Here is a 26088-nt window from a genome sequence, read left to right on the forward strand (position 1 = left end):
CAGCAACAGTCCAAACCAACAGAGTCAAAACAACCATCAACGGAGACTTAAAACATAAACAAAAAAACAGCAGATCTTTGTTCACTTAATAAGTATTTTGTACACGTCAGTATTATTAAAGGAATCATAAATACTTTTGTCTTGTGACAGAGAAAACACTCAGAGTGGTGACTTTGACGAACTGAACCACATTAACAAGTCATTTCAAAGTCAATTGTTTACAATAAACGACTGTTTTTACTTGAATTTAATGTTGCAACTGTGTGAATAAAATCATTATAAAATAAAGATCAATAATACGATTATAAATAACTTAATTTCACTGACACTCACGTATAAAAAGTATAGTTTTGTAAAAGCATCAGTTAACAGTCAAATCATATATTGATGATCATTTTAAAGACGTGGTTAAAGTCATCATGTGTGGTGGATGTAAAGAGATCAATGAAAGTTGATGTCATTTGCTGTAAGATTAACTTCAAATGTGAAGAAGATATTTCTGTTTGATTATTGATTCTTTCAGGTAGTAGATCCAGATATGAACATTTTATTTTGTAACATTTAGGAAATCCATGTGTGGTGAGTTGTTTGTTTTTGTACAGTGTAGGCTGCCCTCATCGTGTACTGACACTATTGTTAACTCGTCATCTTCATCAGCCGCTGGTTACGACTTCTTCACCCTCATTTAGAGGATTAGCGCCCCCACAAACAGGACAGGAGAGATGAAGTATTGACGTGACAACCAAGTGTGTTGTAAGAAAATATCAATATTTGTGCTCAGGTTATATACGGGTGTGAAAACTAACATGTTGGTAAGAAATGTCTTTCTCCAATGATTTGTGAGGCTCATCTACAACTACTTCACTTCACACTGAACACATGTGTCTCCATTTCTTGTTGAATCCATTGTGCTGATGGTATCTGTGATCATTCTCCTGACATGTGACTGTTGCAACAATCAGTCTCATCAAGTTGATCATGGTTTTCAACATTTTCAAGGTCAAACATTAAGAGAGAAAAGTGTCGATTTCCTACTTTGAATATGACGTGTTGATAAATGTCACTTCCTGTTGGAGCAGTTGAATCTATTTTCAGCTCATGAACTGAATATTGAAAAACATTTGCTTTGTTTCTTATGCAAGTAGATCAGTGTCATCAGAGAATTGAAGGATTGAATTTAACATTTTATTTTATTGAAATGTTTTATTTTTTTAACCATAGAATTATTTTCTGAAAAATGTAATTCAATAATTTAAATATTGAAAGGTTGGTTTTGTTTTCATTGAATAATGGAAACATTTTCTACACATAGAGTTTAATATATATATTATATATTGGATTTTAAACACGTTTAAAAAATAAATTTAAAAGGATACTTGTTAAAAAATATTGAATCTCGATTTTTTTAATTTATGATTCCATACCAGCATTTTTATAATGTCTGTGTTTTGAAGAGGTAAAAAAATATATATATTTTAACGTTGTAGATTTAAAGAGGTAAAAAAAAAAATATATATATATATATATATATATATATATACAGTATATATATATATATTTTAATGTTGTAGTTCTGAAGAGATAAAATTAAAATACAACATTTAAATATTATTTTATTTCTATTTTGTTTACCTCTTCAAAACTCCAACATTAAGAAAAATATTTATATTTTAATGTTGTTGTTTTGAAGAGGAACAAAATATTTATATTTCACAACTTTTTCAAGCCTTCAAAAAACAACATTTTACACATTTGGGCAACAATTTTTTAATGTTATAGTTTTGAAGAGGTACAAAAAAACTAGAACATTAAAATGTAAATATTTTGTACCTCTTCAAAACACAGACGTTATTTATTTTATTTTTTTACCTCTTCAAAACTCCAGGGTTAAAATTTATATTGGATTTTAAACACTTTGACATTTTTATAATGAATTTAAAAGGATACTTGTTGATAACAATATTAAACTATATGTGTGAAAAAAACCTTTACTCAATTAAAACATATTGTTTTTATCATAAATTATAAATAAATAAATAAATAAACTCTTTCAATTCTTGTCAAATAGAAAATTGAAAAAGTCACTTGTTGATGAAACTCGTCTCTTTCACAGGCTGAACAGATGTGGACTGTCAGAGAGAAGTTGTTCACTTCTGTCCTCAGTCCTCAGCTCTCCGTCCTCTAGTCTGACTCTACTGGACCTGAGTAACAACAAGCTGCAGGATCCAGGAGTGGAGCTGCTGTCTGCTGGACTGAAGAGTCCACACTGTCACCTGGAGACTCTCAGGTCAGAACATCATCTTCTCTTGGTTCTGATAAGTTTCTAAAAGTGTTTCTCCTTCATTTCAGTCTGTCATGGTGTCAGATCTCAGAGAGAGGTTGTTCTTCTCTGGCCTCAGCTCTGACATTGAACCCATCCCACCTGAGAGAACTGGACCTGAGCTTCAATCATCCAGGAGGACCAGGACTGGAGCTGCTGTCTGCTGGACTGAAGAGTCCAGACTGGAGACTGGAGACTCTCAGGTATGAACAGAGCAGCAGAACTCACTGACTGAACTCCAAAGATCTTCAGACTGAACATTTGATGCTCAGACTCTTCATCTGAACTGAGCACATGAATCCAAACTCTGAGTTCCTCCATGTTCTCCTGCTGGACACCAGTGGAAGCATGAAGGAGACAGTTGAGACTGAGCAGCCTGTTTATAGATCCATCTTTGTTGTCATCAACAGTCATGACTGAGTCGTCCACTGAGAATGAAACAATATTCATGAAACATCTGAATCAAATGAATCTGATCTTCTGACTCTTTCTTCCTCCAGGCTGGACTTCTGTGGACCAGATATGTTAGACCTGTAAAAATAAATGGTAAGTTTGATTCCATTGATTGACTTCAACATCAAAGCTCATCTGCTGACACAGCAGTTGAAGGTCTTTGTGGACATGGACTTGATGAAGAAGATTCCAGAACAAACGTGCAGATGTTAAAGACTCACAGTTACAGTATCAAGTGAAGCTCTGATTCCAAATCTTCAAGACCTTCAGCTCAAAACTCTTCAGGAGCTTCAACATCAACATTGTTTCAGTTTGACTGTCAGTGGAGAACAAAGAAATATTTCTGTCAAATATTTGAAATCAGACGTGAGTTTGATCATCAACTCACAATGTTGAGTCACTTTAAACATCATTTCACACATGAATCACTTCATATTGAATCATGTGTTCACTTGAACATCTTCATCACAACTAGACTAGACTCATGTTAGCTACATGCTAGTTTAGCTGCTGACTTCATCTTCAAATCTGACATTCAAGATGATTCTGGGATGTTTCAGTCACATGGTTCTTCTCTCAAGTTCTCAGAAGAATGTTGACAGAACATTGACTCGTCTCAGTTTGGATCAGTATATGATCGTCAAGACAACGTTCTTCCACCATCATCACCTCATGTCTCTTCTTCTCTCAGTCTTCACTCTCACTGGACTCACACACAGCAGCGCCTCCTACTGTCCAACGACAACAGGAACTTGATGGAGGATCAGGATTATCTGGATCATCCTGACAGATTTGAAAAGCTGCGACTGAGGAGTGACTACCACAGTGACTCTCAGAAGAAACAGAGGGAAATAACTTGAAGAGAATTACAGATCAAGCAAGAAGATGAATGTTAAGATGTTCCTTCCAGACTGTTTGATCAACTTCAAATGACTTCAATACATGATTATATTTTTACAGCTCGACTCATTCTTGGAACATCCTGACCTGAAGAGGAACAATCTATTCAAAGATACAAGTAATGGTTCATTGTTTTGCTGCTCATGTGATTATATATTTTTTATAGTTGTTTTCTGAAGTCGTTCCATGACAACAGTTTCCACATTGAACTGATCCTGATGCAAAGAAAGTTGTGGATTCCTGCAGTAAAGTCTTGAAATCACTTTTTAGATCCTGATTTTAAAAGTAAAGCATGGAAACTCATCATTTAGATGTTAAAGTTCATTTAGAAACTACAATGTTTTTTCCACAAGTGTCGGTTTATAAAAGAGGAAGCCACAAGAATGTTGTTTTACTTGTCTTGTCCACTAGAGGGTAGTCACGCTTTTGCTATGAAGCAGTGAATCAAAGAGAAACGTTTGAGACCAAAGAAGGAAAATCTCTCTTTAAAACTAATAAACATCATGTATTTAAACAAATATATTGTACTTTTGCTAACCTGAACTCTAGAATTCAAGGGTGAGATAATTCCATATCGGCAGCTGAAGAAAGCCTAAACAATTAGTAAAAATGAACATTTAAATAAAGTTTGAACATTCTGTTCACTCACTCTCTTCCCTTTGATGTTCCCTGATCTTGTTTTCAAATAAATCCACTGGTTTGGTCACTTTATTTTTGTTCATCTTCTGTCCAAAATAATTCACACACACACACCTACACATGCACGCACACACTCTCTATATCTATTCCCATTAATGGCCACTTGATGGCGCTAGTGTAGCTATTTCATTGTGACTATATTCTACCTTTAGTAACGTAATAATAATGAGGATTATTCTGAACAACACCCCATTTAATGATTATTTATAGGAAATAAAGAAGTAAATGACTTTGATAACTAGCTTCTCTCTATAGACTACATATTAGTTGACAAGAGTAATTTATGAGAAATTAATATTTATAACAAGTTAAGTATAACAAAGTTTATTTTGTAACAAAAAAAGATGAAAGATGTAAAACATGTTTAGAGCACATAGCCCCACCTGATTACTTCCCTCTGCCATCTGGAATGAAGTAATACCAGGCCACTCCAACCTGAATAATGTCAGAACCGAATGAACGTCGGGGTGTCCCTCGGCCCGCCACGTGACTGTCCCGGGACGGGCCTATAACGAAAGGACGTCACATGAGCCGCAACTCTATCTCTTGAATCAACAGAGCATGTACTCGAGCTGGATTCACTAGAACTCCCCACTCTCGTACATATAATCTAGCTCTGACGTCAATACTTTGATTGTAGATGTGTGCTTGTATAAAAACTGAGTTCAGTTTTGTTGTTTAAAGTCAAGCATGAAGTCTGCGCACAGACACCGGTCACTCCCGTCCCAGATGTTATACTTCGATTTGTGGAGGAAAGGAACAATCCAGAGTATGTTCGGGTTGTCTATTTACCACTTCCAAGCAAAAGAAATACAAGCTTCCCTTCACGATCGACCAGGTGTCCTTGCGACTCAACAAATTGACAGTCCAGAACAGAATATCGTAGAGCTACAGGAAGCTTGCGCTATTTACATCCATTTCCCCGACCAGGGGTTCGGGTCTTCCGGCCGTATCGTTCTTTCAAGTTCTGATTCTCGGTGTCCCGCTGGGAGAGCTTGCCTGTTGTCTCCTGTAATCTAATAATTCAAATGTTCCCAGGCGGAGGTCACACTCGCTATGCGTTGGTTCCTGTCTTCACTTCCAACCTGGGGTCAGTTTGTCCTTGACCTTTTGTGCACATCTTCAGGCGTGGTTGCCAGGCAGGTGTGGTATTCTACCAGTGATTTGACTCTAACCTGAGTTGAGCTGGTCTCCACTCAGTAATCAGTATGCATGAGTATATTTTATTATTGTCTTACTTTATATTTGATTATCCTTTTAGCATTCATTTAAGTATGGCGTATATGTTTATAACAACTTTAATCTAACAACTCCACAATTTTTTTAATTAGTGGTTGTTCCGCAGCAACATTTTATCAATTACCTCTTTTATCAAATATTCATCATCTTACAAACAACACATCATTATCATGCACCTGCACACGCTATATGTATGACCGAAACTATAATAGTCTGCCTGCAATATGATTTTTTTATTGTCCGACATAAGATTCGGGGCCCATTCTGAAGTAGTCATTCATCTTTCCCTCGTCGTGCTCAGTCGTCCAGTCCATCCTCGTCATCTTCAGTCGTTCTGACTGTTCCTCCTCAGTGGGTCCGACTGTTCCTCCTCGTATTCCAGTTGGTCCTCTTCGTCCATGTCCCAAGCCCAGTCCATCTTCTCCAACGTCCTCCAGGTCCATCTTCTTCAACCTACACACAAATAACCTTCATTCAGGAGTAGCTCTGACCATGAATATTTTATTAAGGTAAAAAGAAATGCAGATTTTCCCCATGTATTGATCCGTGTGTGTTTTTTCGGATAGAGGAATGTGTTTGATGAAACTTATCTTTTGTGTACGTCTGTCTACTCATCCAGGACAGGACATTCCCTTAACTTGATTTTTTTATATCCTCCGGTGTCGGTTATCGGGGCATCCCCCATTCTTACAACAGGACATGGTACCAAGAATCCCCAAATTATGAACATCATTGTCACCAATCCTGTCCACTGTTCATTCATTCCATTCATACATCAACCTCCCCTAGAGGACACATAAGATCGTGTTTATGTTACCTGTCCTTTGGGCTACTGTTGTCTGGGCATCTCATAGATCACCCTGATATTTTTATTTTTTATCAGTCCAATGGACTTTACCAACACCAACGCAATGAACACACTCTTTGTGCTCACCTCGTCAAGCCTGAATACTTATGTTATAATATCCTAAATTATTTCTTAAAATACTTTTGTCATGAAAATCACAAGCAAAAACCTTTTTTAACCGAATAGAAGTTTAACTTGAGACACAGCGCCTATTATCGGGCGTCTGGCGCCGTCGGGCAGTCCTGTGTAGTCGATGCCCCGAGTCCCTTTGGTGTGTATTCCCCAGTCGGGAGTCGGCGTCCTCGTCGGACGAAGAGAGAGGCGGGTGCAAGCGTTCAGTCTGGAGGCGGGAGTCTGGCTCAATGGTCAATCCTATTGGTTGAGTGCTAGGTTTAGCTAGCGAATCAGCGCAGGACAATGAAGCGGTGTCCCGCTGGAACAGTTGCCTGGTGTCTCATTTAATCTAATAATTCAAATGTTCACGGGCGGAGCTCACACTCATGGGCGTTGGTTCCGGTCTTCACTTCCAACCTGGGGTCTCACCGGCTCCGTTGGTCCTTTTGTGCACATCTTCAGGTGTGGTTGCTAGACAGACACAAATGTTTATTCTACCGGTGATTTGACTCTAACCTGAGTTGAGCTGGTCTCAGTAATCAGTTTGCATGAATGTTGATTGTGTGCAGGAACAAAAGATCTTAGCATCAAGCAGAGTATACTTTATTATTGTCTTACTTTATATTTGATCATCTTTTAGCATTAATTTAATTATGCGTATATGTTTATAAGAATTTTAATAGTTAGAAACATTCTAAAAAACACATAACATACATTATTTAAGACTCAAAGAAATAAACTTTAATATTTTCTTTGAGACAAGTTTATATTTCTTACATTTACCTTTAAATGATGATATAAAAGATGTTGAATTATTTACGACAGTTGATGCAATATTTGACCTCTGACTCGTATTCTTACGAGGTCCACCTGGTATTGAAACCTCGACATAAAAGATTGTTCAAAAAAAGGATCTGTATTTTAAGCTTGTTATTCTTCTTCTATTTATTCTTCTTCTTTTCACGATACAATTGTTCCATTTTAAGATCAATTCTAACAGAAAGGAAATGACATCACACATAGTACAAATCTTTATTTTTCATCTTAGGTAACGTCCACTTCAAGATAGTTCTGTGAAGAAACAAATAATTTCTATTTCAAACAAAGACTTGCTAACAAGTAACAAATGAATGTTCACTGCCTTTGTCTTCCTCAGATTTTCTTCAGAGAAATCCACGCAGAATTAAGTTTTTATCTCACATAGGAGCCGAAAAATATGAACTTTAACCTCACAGAGCTACATGTGTTTGAAGTGAACTTTAACCTCACAGAGCTACATGTGTCTGAAGTGAACTTTAACCTCACAGAGCTACATGTGTCTGAAGTGAACTTTAACCTCACAGAGTTACATGTGTCTGAAGTGAACTTTAACCTCAGAGCTACATGTGTCTGAAGTGAACTTTAACCTCACAGAGCTACATGTGTCTGAAGTGAACTTTAACCTCACAGAGCTACATGTGTCTGAAGTGAACTTTAACCTCACAGAGCTACATGTGTCTGAAGTGATCTTTCCAAACCTTGACGTCCATGAAGAGATACAATCACCTGTGAGGACGATCATCAGTTTCTTCTCCTCTGTTGCTGATGTGTCAGAGCCCAGTGTGGGGCTGTAGCAGAGACGAAGATCTGTAACTGTGAGAACAAATATATTTCAACCTTACACACTAATGTATGAGCTGAGCAGGTTCGTTCTCTTTTTTGAACACATACAGTTACTCAGCAGAATGTTGCTTCAAACACACTTTATGAATCGTAGAAGTGAAAATAGTCGAAGCCACACCTTGAATAATCCCTGTGCACGTGCAGCGACTGAGTGTCCAGCAGCAAACCACACCAGGGGAAGAGACAGAGACGGGGCAGGGCGTCAATGGTAGGATGGGGACCTGGTGACGTTTGGAAGTTGGTCACCATGTTCTGGTGGTCGACGACAAGTCCGTACTCCTGCACCCCGGAGAGCAAAGTCCTGGTGAAAAAGATGAGACGTTTATATTTGGTTCAAATGGTTGATGTAAAAAGTCAAACTCACGTTAGAAAAGACTCTGCTCGACATTTGTCTGTTGTAATCAACAGGAAATCATCGACCAGCCTCATCAAACATCTGCAGACACAGAAAGAAAGGTTGTTATACGGAACTGGCTCCCCCTGCTGGCGACACGACACAATGACATCTGTCAACTTCACGACAAACGGACACTTTGTCTTTAGGAAGATCTTGAAACAGCGTGTTCTCCATGTGACCATAGTAGAGGCAGCGGAGCAGACTAGACACCACAGAGCCTCGAGGAATACCTTGACCTTGACGGTACATTCTGGAGGACAAAGAAGATCTGATCTTAGGTTGTAAAGTAAAGATGAGAAAATCAAGCCAGAAAACATGGAGGCTACAAACATCCCCTCAGAACACGTCAGTGATTCTTGACCAAGCATTTATTAAAATAAAGAGAATTATTTAAGGTTAAAATTCAACATCTGTCCAACAATGACAAGAACATTCTTCTGTCCACGTCTGCTTCTCTCACATCCGTCGATACTGAATCTGTCTGAGCAGAAAGAAAAGTTAAAAATGAACACTAACCTCCTCCTGTACTCAACGATGGTCCCAGACAACAACCCAGTGAAGAAGTCCAGCTGCTCTTTCACACAATCGTCTGTGGAGAAATGCTGGAAGAAATAAAGGTGAGAAAATGAAAACTACGATGAAGAAAATACTTTCAAGGTCATTCTTACCTTCTCTACCAGAACAGTGTGATGAGCTTTCTTGCTTTTCTGCAGCGACGCAACAAAGTTCTTCATGTTGGCTGTTCCTGCAGCTCCGTGGATGATAGTCGCCTGTTTCCACAACACAAATGAGTCGCTTCAGATACACAACGACACAACACGAAAATAAAAGGAACATTTAATGTTTATTTAATGTAGTTCTGACTTCATTGTGTTTCTGTGATCAGTAAACTCACCTCTCGCACAAAAGTCTTACGAAGACCTTCTTCTGAGTCGGCCCAGATTTTGGCAAAAGTTCGTACGTTGAAAACCATGTCCTCGACTGATGAAAGCACTTGACCTATGACCTCTTGAAGCTTCATGTGAGGGTCGTGACCTCCACTAACAACCGCCTTGTTCAGGTGAAAACACAAACTGAGTTAAAGGTTAAAAAATAATCTAATGTTGATGCTTTTTTTCTCTTTTGTGGTCATTTTCAAATCCATAAATATTTGGTTATAAATGTCATGTAAAAACATCTTAAACACGCCTTGTTTTAATAGACAAACATCACTAAAATCAATAATGTTATATTGATTATAATCATGTCATATTTACACACAGGAAACAGTCAGAATGTTTGTCCCTCGTTACAAACAAATTAATAATTTCTCTCAAATGTAACATCATGAATAGTGTTGGGTGACTTACTTTAAAATAGTAACTTAGTTACAATTACTAGTTACTTATTTCAAAAACAACCCAGTTTCTTTACTTTTTAATAGGGAAAGTTTTTGTAAGAGAGAAACATTTGTACAAGTGTACGGGTCAGTGTAAGTTTGGATGCTGTGATTAAACAAATCACACAAAAAGGTAAGAACAATAAATGAATAAAACAAATAGAAATAAAAGATTAAATGCACTGACGGTCATTTTTGTGGCAGATGCAGATGTTCAACTCACATATCCATTCTTCATTCACTTTTAAAGTAATAACATAGAGTTCTAACTTTCTATCAAGTATGGATATAAAAAGCATCTCGTAAAAAATAGAAGTAAAAAGACGCTTTTGTTACAGCAAACCTTTACTCCCAACACTGATGATATATATATACTTAGTAACTATGGGCTTATTTTTGTCTCATAATTATGTGTACATGCACAGAGGGTGATCTGAAAATATTTAATGGTTGTACGAGCGATTTAATATTTCTAACTTGTATTTTGGCATTTACAAATACATTTTTACTTTTATATACTGTATATCATTTTAAAAAAAAATGTAAATGGTAAAACTTGAAATTCTGTGTGTGAAATTACATTCACATGTCAGATGCAATAACAAAGACTCATTTACAAGTCTTGCAAATGAAAATGATATATTTAGAAATAAAAATGTATTTGTAAATACCAAAAATACAAGTTAATAAGCCGATATCTACCAATGATCTCTTTAAATAATGTTTTAAGTCAATGTCCCCAGGTGTAGCAAAGATACCTTAACAAAGTAAAAGGGTTCGGCTCTGTTGTCCTTCAATGGCAGGAAGGAGGACAGAACTCGGTGAATGTCGCTCTTTCCCCAAACTGTGGAGCCGAGGAGAGACGGAGACTCTCGCACGAGGGCGAGCAAGACTGCATGTAAGTCGTGAAGATCCTGTGAAACTGGACATGAAGGATGAGACCAACAATAAACATCACATCCATGTGTGCAAGTGAGGATCAACAAGAGGTGAAACACATTTGTACCTGTGTTTTGACCTTCACCCCCATGACCCCAGTGATCGCTCTCATTCCACCCGTCTCTGGAACGAAGCGAAGGCGGGAGACGACGCTTGTACTGGGGAGGGACGCGACCTCGTCTGCACTCAACTCTTCCAGCTGGCATTTAGAAACGTGATTTCTAAAAGTCGCACAAACACATGAGACTTAGAGTTGTTGAGTGGAGAACGTTATAAAAGACTTCAGGCTGAAGAAAAAGGAAGCAAAAGAAGAAGAGGAAAAATAACCCACAGACATGTTCAACATTTTAAGAAGCATCTGTCTCGCCTGCAGTTAAATCAAAACTCTGCAGCGAGAATTCTGAGCCGCTCTAGTAGAAGAACTCGCATTTCTCTGATTCTTAAAACTCTTCATTGGCTGCCAGTTTCTTTCAGGATCATTTTAAAATGCTTCCTCCTCGAGGTATTTTTACGTTTCCATGAGCAGCAAGTGAACTTCACATAGTTCTCACACACAGTTTAAAACCTTTACACAGCAGACATGTTTGTTGTCGTTTGTTCCCGTGCACCTGTGCAGAGCCTGTGCAGGTGGGAAGAGGTAAAGTATGAGCCGCCAGTCATTTATTTTGATCTGAAACAAACCCCAGTTCCCAGATATCTGCTGATTATGATCAGTGGTCGATTGATTGAACACAACGAGCACAGACTCAAGACTTCAAGCCTTTAAATCTTGAGATAATTGAATGACTTTCATGTCGGTCCTCGTGTACAGGACACTGTAGTTGTGACGTCATCAGCAATGTTCCTTCACTTGTGTTCACCTGAAAGCCAAGTTCTGTAATTCAGCCCAGACATCGTAGCGATAGAACTTGAGAGTTTTCTTCCGTCCGACTCTCTCAGTGGCGTAGAAGCAGGATCTGACCAAGCCAGTCACGTAACAGCCAAGAAGCCAGGCCAGGAAGTGACCCAGCAGGCGTGTGCGATATGCCAGCTCACTGGGGGGAATCCTTCCTGTCCAGGAAGAGTGAAGACAGCATGAGAGCTGGTAGGACGACCATCAGGGGCCTCATGTACTTACACTAAAAATGTACACACTGAGAAGTTCACATCAGAGACGCATCAACAATGTTTGTTGTTACATGTCTGGATATTAAAGTATTCACACACATGTTTCTCTTTCTACACACTGATGATTCTTGTTCATTTACGACAACATGATGAGTTTTATACACGAGTGTTCATCAGTTATTTTAGACAATTTAGAAAATATAGGCTTGTTTTGATAAAATATTAAAATGATCCACCTGAAGCTGAACAGGTTTGAATTGAAGCTCAGCAAGAGCAGGTTTTCCTCATGTGATCTGAGCATCTCCTTGAAAAACACACTTTCAGTATCACATGATGACTATATGTATGTAAACAGGAAACACTTTTATTCCATAAACGTAATATAAATACGCATGTGTTGCACTCGTCTCACTATAAAACTATAAATCCAACAGTTCATAAAGCAAATATAAACTCAAAGGATGTTTGTCATAGTTTCAGTATCTGAGGTGTTTGACAAGACAACACACACCATCTATGAGCCCCTGGAAAGAGACGGAAATAATAATAAATGGACGACACAAGCGCTGAACATGACATGAGACTGTTAACGTTCTTGAAGTGAACAGAAATACATATTTGAAGCTGAATAAGGAGAAATGACAGCTTGGAGTGAAGGAACTGACATTTGTGGGAGACATCCTGAGCAGTGAAGGCATCAGAGCGGATCCCAGAAGAATCAACAATAGAGAATATGACGAGTTCAAAATGTAAGAAAGAGCTTTAATGGCAGGATTAACTACATGAGAAAATTATTAACTAATCGCTCAGAAACAAACTAAAACAAATGACTGAAAAGAAAAGTAAATATTGAAGTATGATGACAGGAAACATGTTTATTCGTTAAAAAAGAAACAGACAGAAGATGTAATGTAAACAGCAAATGTTTGTCTGATATCAATGATGGACAGATATGTTGTTTGTGACTCTGGACAGTAGGGGGCGATGAGAGAAACAGAAAGAACGTGTTTAGATGTATGGAATACCAGAAATACACATTTATGCATGTATTTATCTCACAATAGTCATTTAATAGTCTTTTCCCCTGGATGTGGTTATTTACAAACACTTTATTATTCACTAATTGTGTCACTCAAGGTATTCCTTAGAATAGAGAATTAGGAAATACTCTTTATTTATCTGTTTTACATTATTTAATATATTTTCTAACTTGTATTCCCCTTAATGTCTCTACATCCAAACATATTATATTACCTAATAATGACACACCTGGGGTGTATTTGACTATGATGGAAAGAAGCATTCTGGAAAATAACTGAAATACAGCATGAAGAAATAGATTAGAGTCTATCCCAGAGTTTAGGGGCGAGAGGCGGGGACATCCTGGACAGGAGGCCAGTCTGTCTCAGGGAACACAAAGACACATACGGACTTATTTTCCCCAAGTTCTCAATCAACCTCTGTATGTTTTTGGACTGTGGGAGGAAACCGGAGTGTCCGGAGTAAACCCACACAACACGAGGAGAACATACACACTCCACACATGAAGGTCATCCTCCCGACCTGGAAGCGAACCGACAACCTGGTGAAAGAGTTTCAGGTAGTTTGCTTTTTTAAAATATAATATACACGTATTTGGATATTGCTTTAGACATTTACAGTGGAGAGAACAAGTATTTGATACATTTTTGAAGTTTTCTCTCTTACAAAGCATGTAGAGTCTGTCATTTGTATCAAAGGTTCAACTTTGAAGGACAGAATCTAAAACTAAAATGCAGAAAATCACAGTTGATGATTTTTAAATCATTAATTTCCATTTTATTGCATGACATTAGTATTTGATGGTCCATCAACCAGTAAGAATTTAGGCTCAGACCTGTTAGTTCTTCTTTAAGAAGCTGTTCTCCACTCATTACCTGCTTTAACTGCACCTGTTTGAACTCATCACCTGTAGAAAAGACACCTGTCCACACACTCCAACCTCTCCACAATGGCCAAGACCAGAGAGCTGTGCAAGGACATCAGGGATCCAACTGTAGACCTGCACAAGGCTGGGATGGACTACAGGACAATAGACCAGCAGCTCGGTGAGAAGAACAACTGTTGGTGCAATTATCAGAAAATGGAAGAAGTTCAAGACGACGGTCGATCTCCCTCGGTCTGGAAGCTCCATGCAAGATCTCTCCTCGTGGGGCATCAAGGATCATGAGGACAGTGAGGGATGAGCCCAGAACTACATGGCAGGACCTGGTCAGTGACCTGAGTAGAGCTGGGACCACAGTCTCAAAGAAAACCATCAGTAACACACTCCGCCGTCATGGATTAAAATCCTGCAGTGCATGACAACGACACCAAACACACAGCCAGGGCGACGAAGGAGTGGCTCCGTAGGAAGCATCTCAAGGTCCTGGAGTGGCCTAGCCAGTCTCCAGACCTGAATCCTATTGAACATCTTTGGAGAGAGCTGAAAGCCCGTGTTGCCCAGAGACAGCCCTGAAACCTGAAGGCTCTGGAGAAGGTCTGTATGGAGGAGTGGTGCAAACCTGCTGAAGAACTACAGAAAACGTCTGATCTCTGTTATTGTAAACAAAGGTTTCTGTAGCAAATATTGAGTTCTGTTCGTCTGATGTATCAAATACTTATGTCATGCAATTAAATGGAAATTAATTGTTTAAAAATCATCTGATTTTTGTTCTAGATTCTGTCCTCACAGTTGAAGAGTAACTTTGATACAAATGACTGACTCTACATGCTTTAAGTGAGAAAACTTCAAAAACCAGGGGTGTATCAAATACTTGTTCTCTCCACTGTATGTGTGTATTTATTTCACATTAGTCATTTAAAGGTATTTTCCTCTGAATGTCACAATTTCCAAAATATGGATTTAGTGATGAACACAGACTATAATTTCTCTACCAGAAAAGCGTGATGATCTTTCTTGCTTTTCTTGAACTGCACCAGACCAATGTCCTTATGTCTGAACTGACTTTAGGTCCAATTACATTCATCTCCTCAGCAGTCTTCCTCAGTCCTCAAGATCAATCCTCAAAACTAAGGAATGAGGTTCATCTGAGGACTTAGAAATGGGACTCCCCTTAAAAGCAGATTCGTCATCATAGGTCGTCCATTACCGTCGACAGAATATGTTTTACAACAACAGAACCTGCAAGAATGGCTCCAGCAACAGTGTTGATGGTGGACTTTAGACATGTTTTTATCAGCTGCCAGACACAGAGATGTTCCTCAGAGAAGAGTTTAGAAGTTGGTCAGTTCATCTGAGGAGTTCATGTTCATACTGTACAGAAATGAGAATCGAGGGGCGTGTTTGTCTGCGGCTCCTGGAATTGTGACTCATTTTATATCATATTTTTGCGAACTATAACCACAGAAAACAGCGACAAGACATCAACAGATTCTTCCAATTTATTTTTGAAACTTTTTTTCATCCACAATGTCATGGACTCGTCAGAAAACAGAAGCGTCGAGAGCAGGCGCAGCAAAGCCCCGGAGGCTAACATGAACGCCCGCTTAGCAGCCAACTTTTGCAGCCATGATGGACTCTCTAGAAGCAACATCTTCCTCAAAACTCTTCACTGGCTACTGTTCGCTCTGAGATCGCAGCAGTACAACGAGAAGTGAGCGAGTGCATTGAGCCGCTGAAAGAGAAGAAAACACCAGCAGACCCTCCTGGATCTACAACACGCTGCTAGGGATCATGGCGACGACCTCGGAGCTCCAGGCCTCCGTGAACACCTGACCGCAGGTGAAGCGACTGGAGGAGCAATAATATCCCACTGGTGGGACTGATGGACCGGGACAAACCATTCTTCTCTACCGGGGCAAACCATTCTTCATCTTCTCTACCGGGGCAAACCATTCTTCATCTTCTCTACCGGGACAAACCATTCTTCATCTTCTCTACCGGGGCAAACCATTCTTCATCTTCTCTACCGGGACAAACCATTCTTCGTCTTCTCTACCGGGGCAAACCATTCTTCATCTTCTCTACCGGGACAAACCATTCTTCGTCTTCTCTACCGGGACAAACCATTCTTCATCTTCTCTACCGGGACAAACCATTCTCCTCTTCTCTACCGGGACAAACCATTCTTTATCTTCTCTACCGGGACAAACCATTCTCCTCTTCTCTACCGGGACAAACCATTCTTCATCTTCTCTACCGGAGCAAACCATTCTTCATCTTGTCTACCGGGACAAACCATTCTTCATTTTCTCTACCGGGGCAAACCATTCTTCGTCTTCTCTACTGGGGCAAACCATTCTTCATCTTCTCTACCGTGGCAAACCATTCTTCACATTCTCTACCGGGGCAAACCATTCTTCATCTTCTCTACCGGGGGAAACCATACTTCATCTTCTCTACCGGGGCAAACCATTCTTCATCTTCTCTACCGGGACAAACCATTCTCCTCTTCTCTACCGGGACAAACCATTCTTTATCTTCTCTACCGGGACAAACCATTCTCCTCTTCTCTACCGGGACAAAGCATTCTTCATCTTCTCTACCGGGGGAAACCATTCTTCATCTTGTCTACCGGGGCAAACCATTCTTCGTCTTCTCTACCGGGGCAAACCATTCTTCATCTTGTCTACCGGGACAAACCATTCTTCATCTTCTCTACCGGGGCAAACCATTCTTCATCTTGTCTACCGGGGCAAACCATTCTTCGTCTTCTCTACCGGGACAAACCATTCTTCATCTTCTCTACCGGGGCAAACCATTCTTCATCTTGTCTACCGGGGCAAACCATTCTTCGTCTTCTCTACCGGGACAAACCATTCTTCATCTTCTCTACCGGGGGAAACCATTCTTCATCTTCTCTACCAGGGCAAACCATTCTTCATCTTCTCTACTGGGGCAAACCATTCTTCATCTTCTCTTTATCTTCTCTACTGGGGCAAACCATTCTTCATCTTCTCTACCGGGACAAACCATTCTTCATATTCTCTACCGGGACAAACCATTCTTCGTCTTCTCTACCGGGGCAAACCATTCTTCCTTTTCTCTACCGGGGCAAACCATTCTTCGTCTTCTCTACTGGGGCAAACCATTCTTCATCTTCTCTACCGGGGCAAACCATTCTTCACATTTTTTACTGGGACAAACCATTCTTCGTCTTCTCTACTGGGGCAAACCATTCTTCATCTTGTCTACCGGGGCAAACCATTCTTCGTCTTCTCTACCGGGACAAACCATTCTTCATCTTCTCTATTAGGGCAAACCATTCTTCATCATCTCTACCGGGACAAACCATTCTTCACCTTCTCTACCGGGGCAAACCATTCTTCATCTTGTCTACCGGGGCAAACCATTCTTCGTCTTCTCTACCGGGACAAACCATTCTTCATCTTCTCTATTGGGGCAAACCATTCTTCATCATCTCTACCGGGACAAACCATTCTTCACCTTCTCTACCGGGGGAAACCATTCTTCATCTTCTCTACCGGGGGAAACCATTCTTCGTCTTCTCTACCGGGACAAACCATTCTTCATTTTCTCTACCGGGGCAAACCTTTCTTCGTCTTCTCTACCGGGACAAACCATTCTTCGTCTTCTCTACCGGGGCAAACCATTCTTCATCTTCTCTACCGGGGCAAACCATTCTTCATCTTCTCTACCGGGGGAGACCATTCTTCGTCTTCTCTACCGGGGGAAACCATACTTCATCTTCTCTACCGGGGCAAACCATTCTTCATCTTCTCTACCGGGGCAAACCATTCTTCACCTTCTCTACTGGGAAAAAAACATTCTAAATCTTCTCTACCGGGACAAACCATTCTTCATCTTCTCTACCGGGGCAAACCATTCTTCATCTTGTCTACCGGGGCAAACCATTCTTCGTCTTCTCTACCGGGACAAACCATTCTTCATCTTCTCTACCGGGGCAAACCATTCTTCATCTTGTCTACCGGGGCAAACCATTCTTCGTCTTCTCTACCGGGACAAACCATTCTTCATCTTCTCTACCGGGGGAAACCATTCTTCATCTTCTCTACCAGGGCAAACCATTCTTCATCTTCTCTACTGGGGCAAACCATTCTTCATCTTCTCTTTATCTTCTCTACTGGGGCAAACCATTCTTCCTTTTCTCTACCGGGGCAAACCATTCTTCGTCTTCTCTACTGGGGCAAACCATTCTTCATCTTCTCTACCGGGGTAAACCATTCTTCACATTTTTTACTGGGACAAACCATTCTTCGTCTTCTCTACTGGGGCAAACCATTCTTCATCTTGTCTACCGGGGCAAACCATTCTTCGTCTTCTCTACCGGGACAAACCATTCTTCATCTTCTCTATTGGGTTAAACCATTCTTCATCATCTCTACCGGGACAAACCATTCTTCACCTTCTCTACCGGGGCAAACCATTCTTCATCTTGTCTACCGGGGCAAACCATTCTTCGTCTTCTCTACCGGGACAAACCATTCTTCATCTTCTCTATTGGGGCAAACCATTCTTCATCATCTCTACCGGGACAAACCATTCTTCACCTTCTCTACTGTGAAAAAAAAATTCTTCATCTTCTCTACCGGGGCAAACCATTCTTCATCTTGTCTACCGGGGCAAACCATTCTTCGTCTTCTCTACCGGGGGAAACCATTCTTCATCTTCTCTACCGGGGGAAACCATTCTTCGTCTTCTCTACCGGGACAAACCATTCTTCATCTTCTCTACCGGGGCAAACCATTCTTCGTCTTCTCTACCGGGAAAAACCATTCTTCGTCTTCTCTACCGGGGCAAACCATTCTTCATCTTCTCTACCGGGGCAAACCATTCTTCATCTTCTCTACCGGGGGAAACCATTCTTCGTCTTCTCTACCGGGACAAACCATTCTTCATTTTCTCTACCGGGGCAAACCATTCTTCGTCTTCTCTACCGGGACAAACCATTCTTCGTCTTCTCTACCGGGGCAAACCATTCTTCATCTTCTCTACCGGGGCAAACCATTCTTCATCTTCTCTACCGGGGGAGACCATTCTTCGTCTTCTCTACCGGGGGAAACCATACTTCATCTTCTCTACCGGGGCAAACCATTCTTCATCTTCTCTACCGGGGCAAACCATTCTTCACCTTCTCTACTGGGAAAAAAACATTCTTCATCTTCTCTACCGGGACAAACCATTCTTCATCTTCTCTACCGGGACAATCCATTCTTCATCTTCTCTACCGGGGCAAACCATTCTTCATCTTGTCTACCGGGGCAAACCATTCTTCGTCTTCTCTACCGGGACAAACCATTCTTCATCTTGTCTACCGGGGCAAACCATTCTTCGTCTTCTCTACCGGGACAAACCATTCCTCATCTTCTCTACCAGGGCAAACCATTCTTCATCTTCTCTACTGGGGCAAACCATTCTTCATCTTCTCTTTATCTTCTCTACTGGGGCAAACCATTCTTCCTTTTCTCTACCGGGGCAAACCATTCTTCGTCTTCTCTACTGGGGCAAACCATTCTTCATCTTCTCTACCGGGGTAAACCATTCTTCACATTTTTTACTGGGACAAACCATTCTTCGTCTTCTCTACTGGGGCAAACCATTCTTCATCTTGTCTACCGGGGCAAACCATTCTTCGTCTTCTCTACCGGGACAAACCATTCTTCATCTTCTCTACCGGGGGAAACCATTCTTCGTCTTCTCTACCGGGACAAACCATTCTTCATTTTCTCTACCGGGGCAAACCATTCTTCGTCTTCTCTACCGGGACAAACCATTCTTCGTCTTCTCTACCGGGGCAAACCATTCTTCATCTTCTCTACCGGGGCAAACCATTCTTCATCTTCTCTACCGGGGGAGATCATTCTTCGTCTTCTCTACCGGGGGAAACCATACTTCATCTTCTCTACCGGGGCAAACCATTCTTCATCTTCTCTACCGGGGCAAACCATTCTTCACCTTCTCTACCGGGACAAACCATTCTTCGTCTTCTCTACCAGGGCAAACCATTCTTCATCTTCTCTACCGGGGCAAACCATTCTTCATCTTGTCTACCGGGGCAAACCATTCTTCGTCTTCTCTACCGGGACAAACCATTCCTCATCTTCTCTACCAGGGCAAACCATTCTTCATCTTCTCTACTGGGGCAAACCATTCTTCATCTTCTCTTTATCTTCTCTACTGGGGCAAACCATTCTTCCTTTTCTCTACCGGGGCAAACCATTCTTCGTCTTCTCTACTGGGGCAAACCATTCTTCATCTTCTCTACCGGGGTAAACCATTCTTCACATTTTTTACTGGGACAAACCATTCTTCGTCTTCTCTACTGGGGCAAACCATTCTTCATCTTGTCTACCGGGGCAAACCATTCTTCGTCTTCTCTACCGGGACAAACCATTCTTCATCTTCTCTACCGGGGGAAACCATTCTTCGTCTTCTCTACCGGGACAAACCATTCTTCATTTTCTCTACCGGGGCAAACCATTCTTCGTCTTCTCTACCGGGACAAACCATTCTTCGTCTTCTCTACCGGGGCAAACCATTCTTCATCTTCTCTACCGGGGCAAACCATTCTTCATCTTCTCTACCGGGGGAGATCATTCTTCGTCTTCTCTACCGGGGGAAACCATACTTCATCTTCTCTACCGGGGCAAACCATTCTTCATCTTCTCTACCGGGGCAAACCATTCTTCACCTTCTCTACCGGGACAAACCATTCTTCGTCTTCTCTACCAGGGCAAACCATTCTTCATCTTCTCTACCGGGGGAAACCATTCTTCATCTTCTCTACCGGGGCAAACCATTCTTCATCATCTCTACCGTGACAAACCATTCTTCATCTTCTCTACCGGGGCAAACCATTCTTCATCTTGTCTACCGGGGCAAACCATTCTTCGTCTTCTCTACCGGGACAAACCATTCTTCATCTTCTCTATTGGGGCAAACCATTCTTCATCATCTCTACCGGGACAAACCATTCTTCACCTTCTCTACTGGGAAAAAAACATTCTTCATCTTCTCTACCGGGGCAAACCATTCTTCATCTTGTCTACCGGGGCAAACCATTCTTCGTCTTCTCTACCGGGACAAACCATTCTTCATTTTCTCTACCGAGGCAAACCATTCTTCGTCTTCTCTACCGGGACAAACCATTCTTCGTCTTCTCTACCGGGGCAAACCATTCTTCATCTTCTCTACCGGGGCAAACCATTCTTCATCTTCTCTACCGGGGGAGACCATTCTTCATCTTCTCTACCGGGACAAACCATTCTTCGTCTTCTCTACCGGGGCAAACCATTCTTCATCTTCTCTACCGGGACAAACCATTCTTCATCTTCTCTACCGGGGCAAACCATTCTTCATCTTGTCTATCGGGGCAAACCATTCTTCGTCTTCTCTACCGGGGGAAACCATACTTCATCTTCTCTACCGGGACAAACCATTCTTCATCTTCTCTACCGGGGCAAACCATTCTTCATCTTCTCTACCGGGTCAAACCATTCTTCATCTTCTCTACCGGGGCAAACCATTCTTCATCTTCTCTACCGGGACAAACCATTCTTCGTCTTCTCTACCGGGGCAAACCATTCTTCATCTTCTCTACCGGGACAAACCATTCTTCATCTTCTCTACCGGGGCAAACCATTCTTCATCTTGTCTACCGGGGCAAACCATTCTTCGTCTTCTCTACCGGGACAAACCATTCTTCATCTTCTCTACCGGGGCAAACCATTCTTCATCTTGTCTACCGGGGCAAACCATTCTTCGTCTTCTCTACCGGGACAAACCATTCTTCATCTTCTCTACCGGGGGAAACCATTCTTCATCTTCTCTACCAGGGCAAACCATTCTTCATCTATTCTACCGGGGCAAACCATTCTTCATCTTCTCTTTATCTTCTCTACCGGGGCAAACCATTCTTCATCTTCTCTACCGGGACAAACCATTCTTCAAAATCTCTACCGGGGCAAACCATTCTTCATCTTCTCTTTATCTTCTCTACCGGGGCTAACCATTCTTCCTCTTCTCTACCGGGGCAAACCATTCTTCATCTTCTCTACCGGGGCAAACCATTCTTCATCTTCTCTACCGGGACAAACCATTCTTCGTCTTCTCTACCGGGACAAACCATTCTTCATTTTCTCTACCGGGGCAAACCATTCTTCGTCTTCTCTACTGGGGCAAACCATTCTTCATCTTCTCTACCGGGGCAAACCATTCTTCACATTCTTTACTGGGACAAACCATTCTTCGTGTTCTCTACTGGGGCAAACCACTCTTCATCTTCTCTACCGGGGCAAACCATTCTTCGTCTTCTCTACCGGGACAAACCATTCTTCATCTTCTCTACCGGGGCAAACCATTCTTCATCATCTCTACCGGGACAAACCATTCTTCACCTTCTCTACTGGGAAAAAAACATTCTTCATCTTCTCTACCGGGACAAACCATTCTTCATCTTCTCTACCGGGGCAAACCATTCTTCATCTTGTCTACCGGGGCAAACCATTCTTTGTCTTCTCTACCGGGACAAACCATTCTTCATCTTCTCTATTGGGGCAAACCATTCTTCATCATCTCTACCGGGACAAACCATTCTTCACCTTCTCTACTGGGAAAAAAACATTCTTCATCTTCTCTACCGGGGCAAACCATTCTTCATCTTGTCTACCGGGGCAAACCATTCTTCGTCTTCTCTACCGGGACAAACCATTCTTCATCTTCTCTACCGGGACAAACCATTCTTCGTCTTCTCTACCGGGACAAACCATTCTTCATCTTCTCTACCGGGGCAAACCATTCTTCGTCTTCTCTACCGGGACAAACCATTCTTCGTCTTCTCTACCGGGGCAAACCATTCTTCATCTTCTCTACCGGGGCAAACCATTCTTCATCTTCTCTACCGGGGGAGACCATTCTTCGTCTTCTCTACCGGGGGAAACCATTCTTCATGCTATCCACCCGCGGTTGCTAGGAGACGAGCAGCATCACGGAGGTGAAGCTCTGCACTCTTGCATCAAGTTTGTTCTTCAGGCGGTTCTCAGGATCACAACATCTGATGTGATAACGCATCGTTTCCAGGACCAGCAGCTGCATCTGACTTCGTTAAGAAACACCTGAAGAAGGTGGTGGATCCAAACACTTAAGTCGTTGTGGGGGAGCAAATATTCTGATTTGAATGTTGACAACAAGAAGTTCTCAGAGTGAGTTGTTGTCTATAAAGTTTTTGTGTTAAATATATCTTGTTTATATAGATTATCATTATCACATAAATATATATATACATGTATATTTATTTATTGTTGCGTCAAGTTTTGTTTGTTCAAGAGGTGTGAGACTAATATTTACTTGTGTTATTGTCACAATCCAGTTAGGAGCAGCAGTTTGTAGTGGAGGGTATGAAAGCTGCCAAGAGAGTGTGTTTGTTAGGGTTTGGGCGTGTCTCGTTTGGGGGTCACTTCTGCCAAGGAGGGTGGGTTTTGGGTTTTGTTTGATATTCATGCCTGGTCCGCCATCAGTGCGCATCTTCACCACTTTGTGTGCTTATTTATCTTTATTATTTCCTGTCTTTCAAGCATTATGCATAACTTTCTTCAGACATAATGGCATCTAACAGGACAGTAGAAACTATGGGTGAGTTAAAATTTTGTAGTTGGAATTGCAAAGGCCTCCACAATCCCATCAAGCGCAGTAAGGTGCTACACCATCTTAAACATCTAGGAGCAAAAATTGTCTATTTACAAGAGACTCGTCTTAAAAATTCAATCAATCAATGTTCAATCAATGTTATTATCTACAGGATGTGGGGTGGTGTGTGTATGTGCGGACCAGGCATGTTTTGTTTTTTTCTTTCTTTTGTTGTTTTGTTTTTATTTATTTTGTTTTGTTTTAGTTCTTTTTATCTTTTCTGTTAATTATACAAGTATGTATCTTTACATCTTTTCATTTTTTTTATGAATATACTGTATATGTTTGAGTGTGTGTGGATATATATGTATACTTTTATTTTTACAGCGGCAGAAATGTTATTTCTCTTCTTCTGATGGACATTTTCTTCATTCATATTTTTTTGTATTTTCTGTGTATCATTCCATTTACGCTGTTGAGCTGTACTGGTTGTTTTATGTAAAAAGTCAATAAACAAATATCTTAAAAAAAAATATATATATATATACATGTATCAAGACATTCAGCATAAATGAAATGAAGTAAACAATGAAAGGACATTAAAAACAAAATAAATAATCAACAAAATGAAATAATCAGAATCAGAATCAGAAAACCTTTATTAGTCCCGCGAGGGGAAATTCGGTTTAGCAACAGCAAGAGAAATAAAAACACCCAGAAATAAAAACGAGAAAGAAAATCTAAATAGAATAAAAGATAAATCTGCGCTATATAATATATACACAATCATATTTACATAAATAACAAGAGGTGCAGTTAAATAGTTATCTTGGTGTGTTCTTGTTGTGGAGTCTGATGGCAGCAGGGAGGAAAGACCTGCGGTACCTCTCCCTCACACACCGGGGATGGAGCATCCTATCACTGATGGAGCTCCTCAATGCCCTCAGTGTGTGCTGGAGAGGGTGAGACAAGTTCCTCCTCATGGAGCCCAGCTTGCTCCGCATCCTCCCTCCAGTCACTTCCTCCACAGGATCCAGGGGGCGCCCTAGGACGTAACCGGCCTTCTTAATAAGGCTGTCCAGTTTAGCCCTATCCTTTGCTGTCATGCTGCTCCCCCAGCAGACCACACCGTTGAAGATGGCAGAGGCCACTACTGAGTCATAGAATGACTTCAGGAGTGGCCCCCGGACACCAAACGACGTCAAACTCCGGAGCAGGTAGAGTCTACTCCGCCCTTTTTTATAAAGAGCAGCAGTGTTATCCACCCAGTCCAGGCGGTTGTTGAGGTGAACACCCAGGAACTTGTAAGACGTGACAATCTCAATGTCCTGTCCCTGGATGTTCAGTGGTGAGGGGGAGATGGAGGGACACCGCCGGAAATCCACAATCAACTCCTTAGTTTTGCTGGAGTTGATCTGAAGGTGGTTTTCCAGGCACCAGTCAACAAAGTCCTGGACAAGTCCCCGGTACGGCCCGTCATCCCCGTCCCTAATGAGGCCGACGATGGCGGAGTCGTCCGAGAACTTCTGCAGGTGACTGGTGGGAGACAGGTGTTGGAAGTCTGCAGTGTACAGTGAAAAGAGGAACGGTGCTAACACTGTTCCCTGGGGGACCCCTACACTGCACAGTACAGTCCTCGAAACACCATCCTGTGAGGTGAGTGTCCGCTCCAGACAGCTCCAGCTTGTCCCTCAGGATGTCTGACCTGATGGTATTGAAAGCACTGCTTAGATCCAGGACAGGGATCCTCACAGTGCTTCAAGGCGACTCCAGGTGAGAAAGAGCTCGGTGGAGAAGGAAGATGATGGCGTCCTCCACGCCGATGTCAGGTTGGTAGGCAAACTGCAACGGATCCATGGAGGAGCGCACCAGAGGACTCAGCTAATTAAGGACCAGCCGCTCCAGAGCCTTCATAAGGTGGGATGTCAAGGCCACAGGTCTGTAGCAGCTGGGATCCTTAGGGTGCTGAGTCTTTTTTATCTTTTTTAAGTCAGTTTTATCTTGATCTTTAAAATATATACTTTATTGAATATTGTTTTGATTGTTTAAGCGCTTTGTGACCCTGGTCTGGAAAAGTGCTATATAAATACAAATTACTTACTTACTTACTTACTATACTGCTTCAAGACTACACCTGATGGGCTTCATTGAATCAGACAGAAGCAGCAGCTACTTTTACTTTCACTCACTGTGGACATGCACACCAGTCAATTTATTTTGGGCTTAATGTAACAACTAACATATCATCATTACTGAACTTCACGGTTCCATGATGTCCAAAGATTTGTATATTGGGAGAAACTTCTCAGCTCCCCCTACCAAGAAAAACACAGACCATATTGTTAACTTGTCTAAATAAATAAATATAGCCAAGACAACAATCCGCTGAGAAGTGAACCTTTGGAAGCCAGAACTTTGGACCGGTGCAGGCTCAGCATCATAGATA

At 41.3% G+C, this 26088-nt stretch overlaps 3 protein-coding genes across 3 annotated transcripts in view; 2 read left to right on the forward strand and 1 right to left on the reverse strand.

Moving 5' to 3' along the window:
* The window catches only part of LOC148085156 (NLR family CARD domain-containing protein 3-like), a 157212-nt gene extending 153482 nt beyond the window's left edge, over positions 1 to 3730 (forward strand). The window contains exon 10 of the mRNA XM_087783294.1: positions 3465 to 3730. The gene's annotated coding sequence lies outside the window, so the exon portion shown is untranslated. The remainder of the gene's footprint in view (positions 1 to 3464) is intronic.
* The window catches only part of LOC148085161 (NLR family CARD domain-containing protein 3-like), a gene marked incomplete at its 5' end in the record, with an annotated part of 350040 nt that overhangs the window by 9683 nt on the left and 314269 nt on the right, over positions 1 to 26088 (forward strand). The window lies entirely within an intron of this gene.
* LOC148085162 (telomerase reverse transcriptase-like) lies at positions 6633 to 12057 on the reverse strand. The gene is made up of 10 exons (XM_087785525.1): positions 11984 to 12057; positions 11809 to 11904; positions 11016 to 11169; positions 9527 to 9682; positions 9300 to 9401; positions 9148 to 9233; positions 8765 to 8881; positions 8599 to 8670; positions 8353 to 8535; positions 6633 to 6798 (listed from the first exon to the last, which is right to left on the reverse strand). The coding sequence occupies exons 1-10, from the start codon at positions 12055 to 12057 to the stop codon at positions 6633 to 6635; spliced, it is 1206 nt and encodes a 401-aa protein (XP_087641651.1).

Source organism: Callionymus lyra, chromosome 2, assembly GCF_982586985.1.
Source record: "Callionymus lyra chromosome 2, fCalLyr1.hap1.1, whole genome shotgun sequence".
Lineage (NCBI taxonomy): Eukaryota > Metazoa > Chordata > Actinopteri > Syngnathiformes > Callionymidae > Callionymus > Callionymus lyra.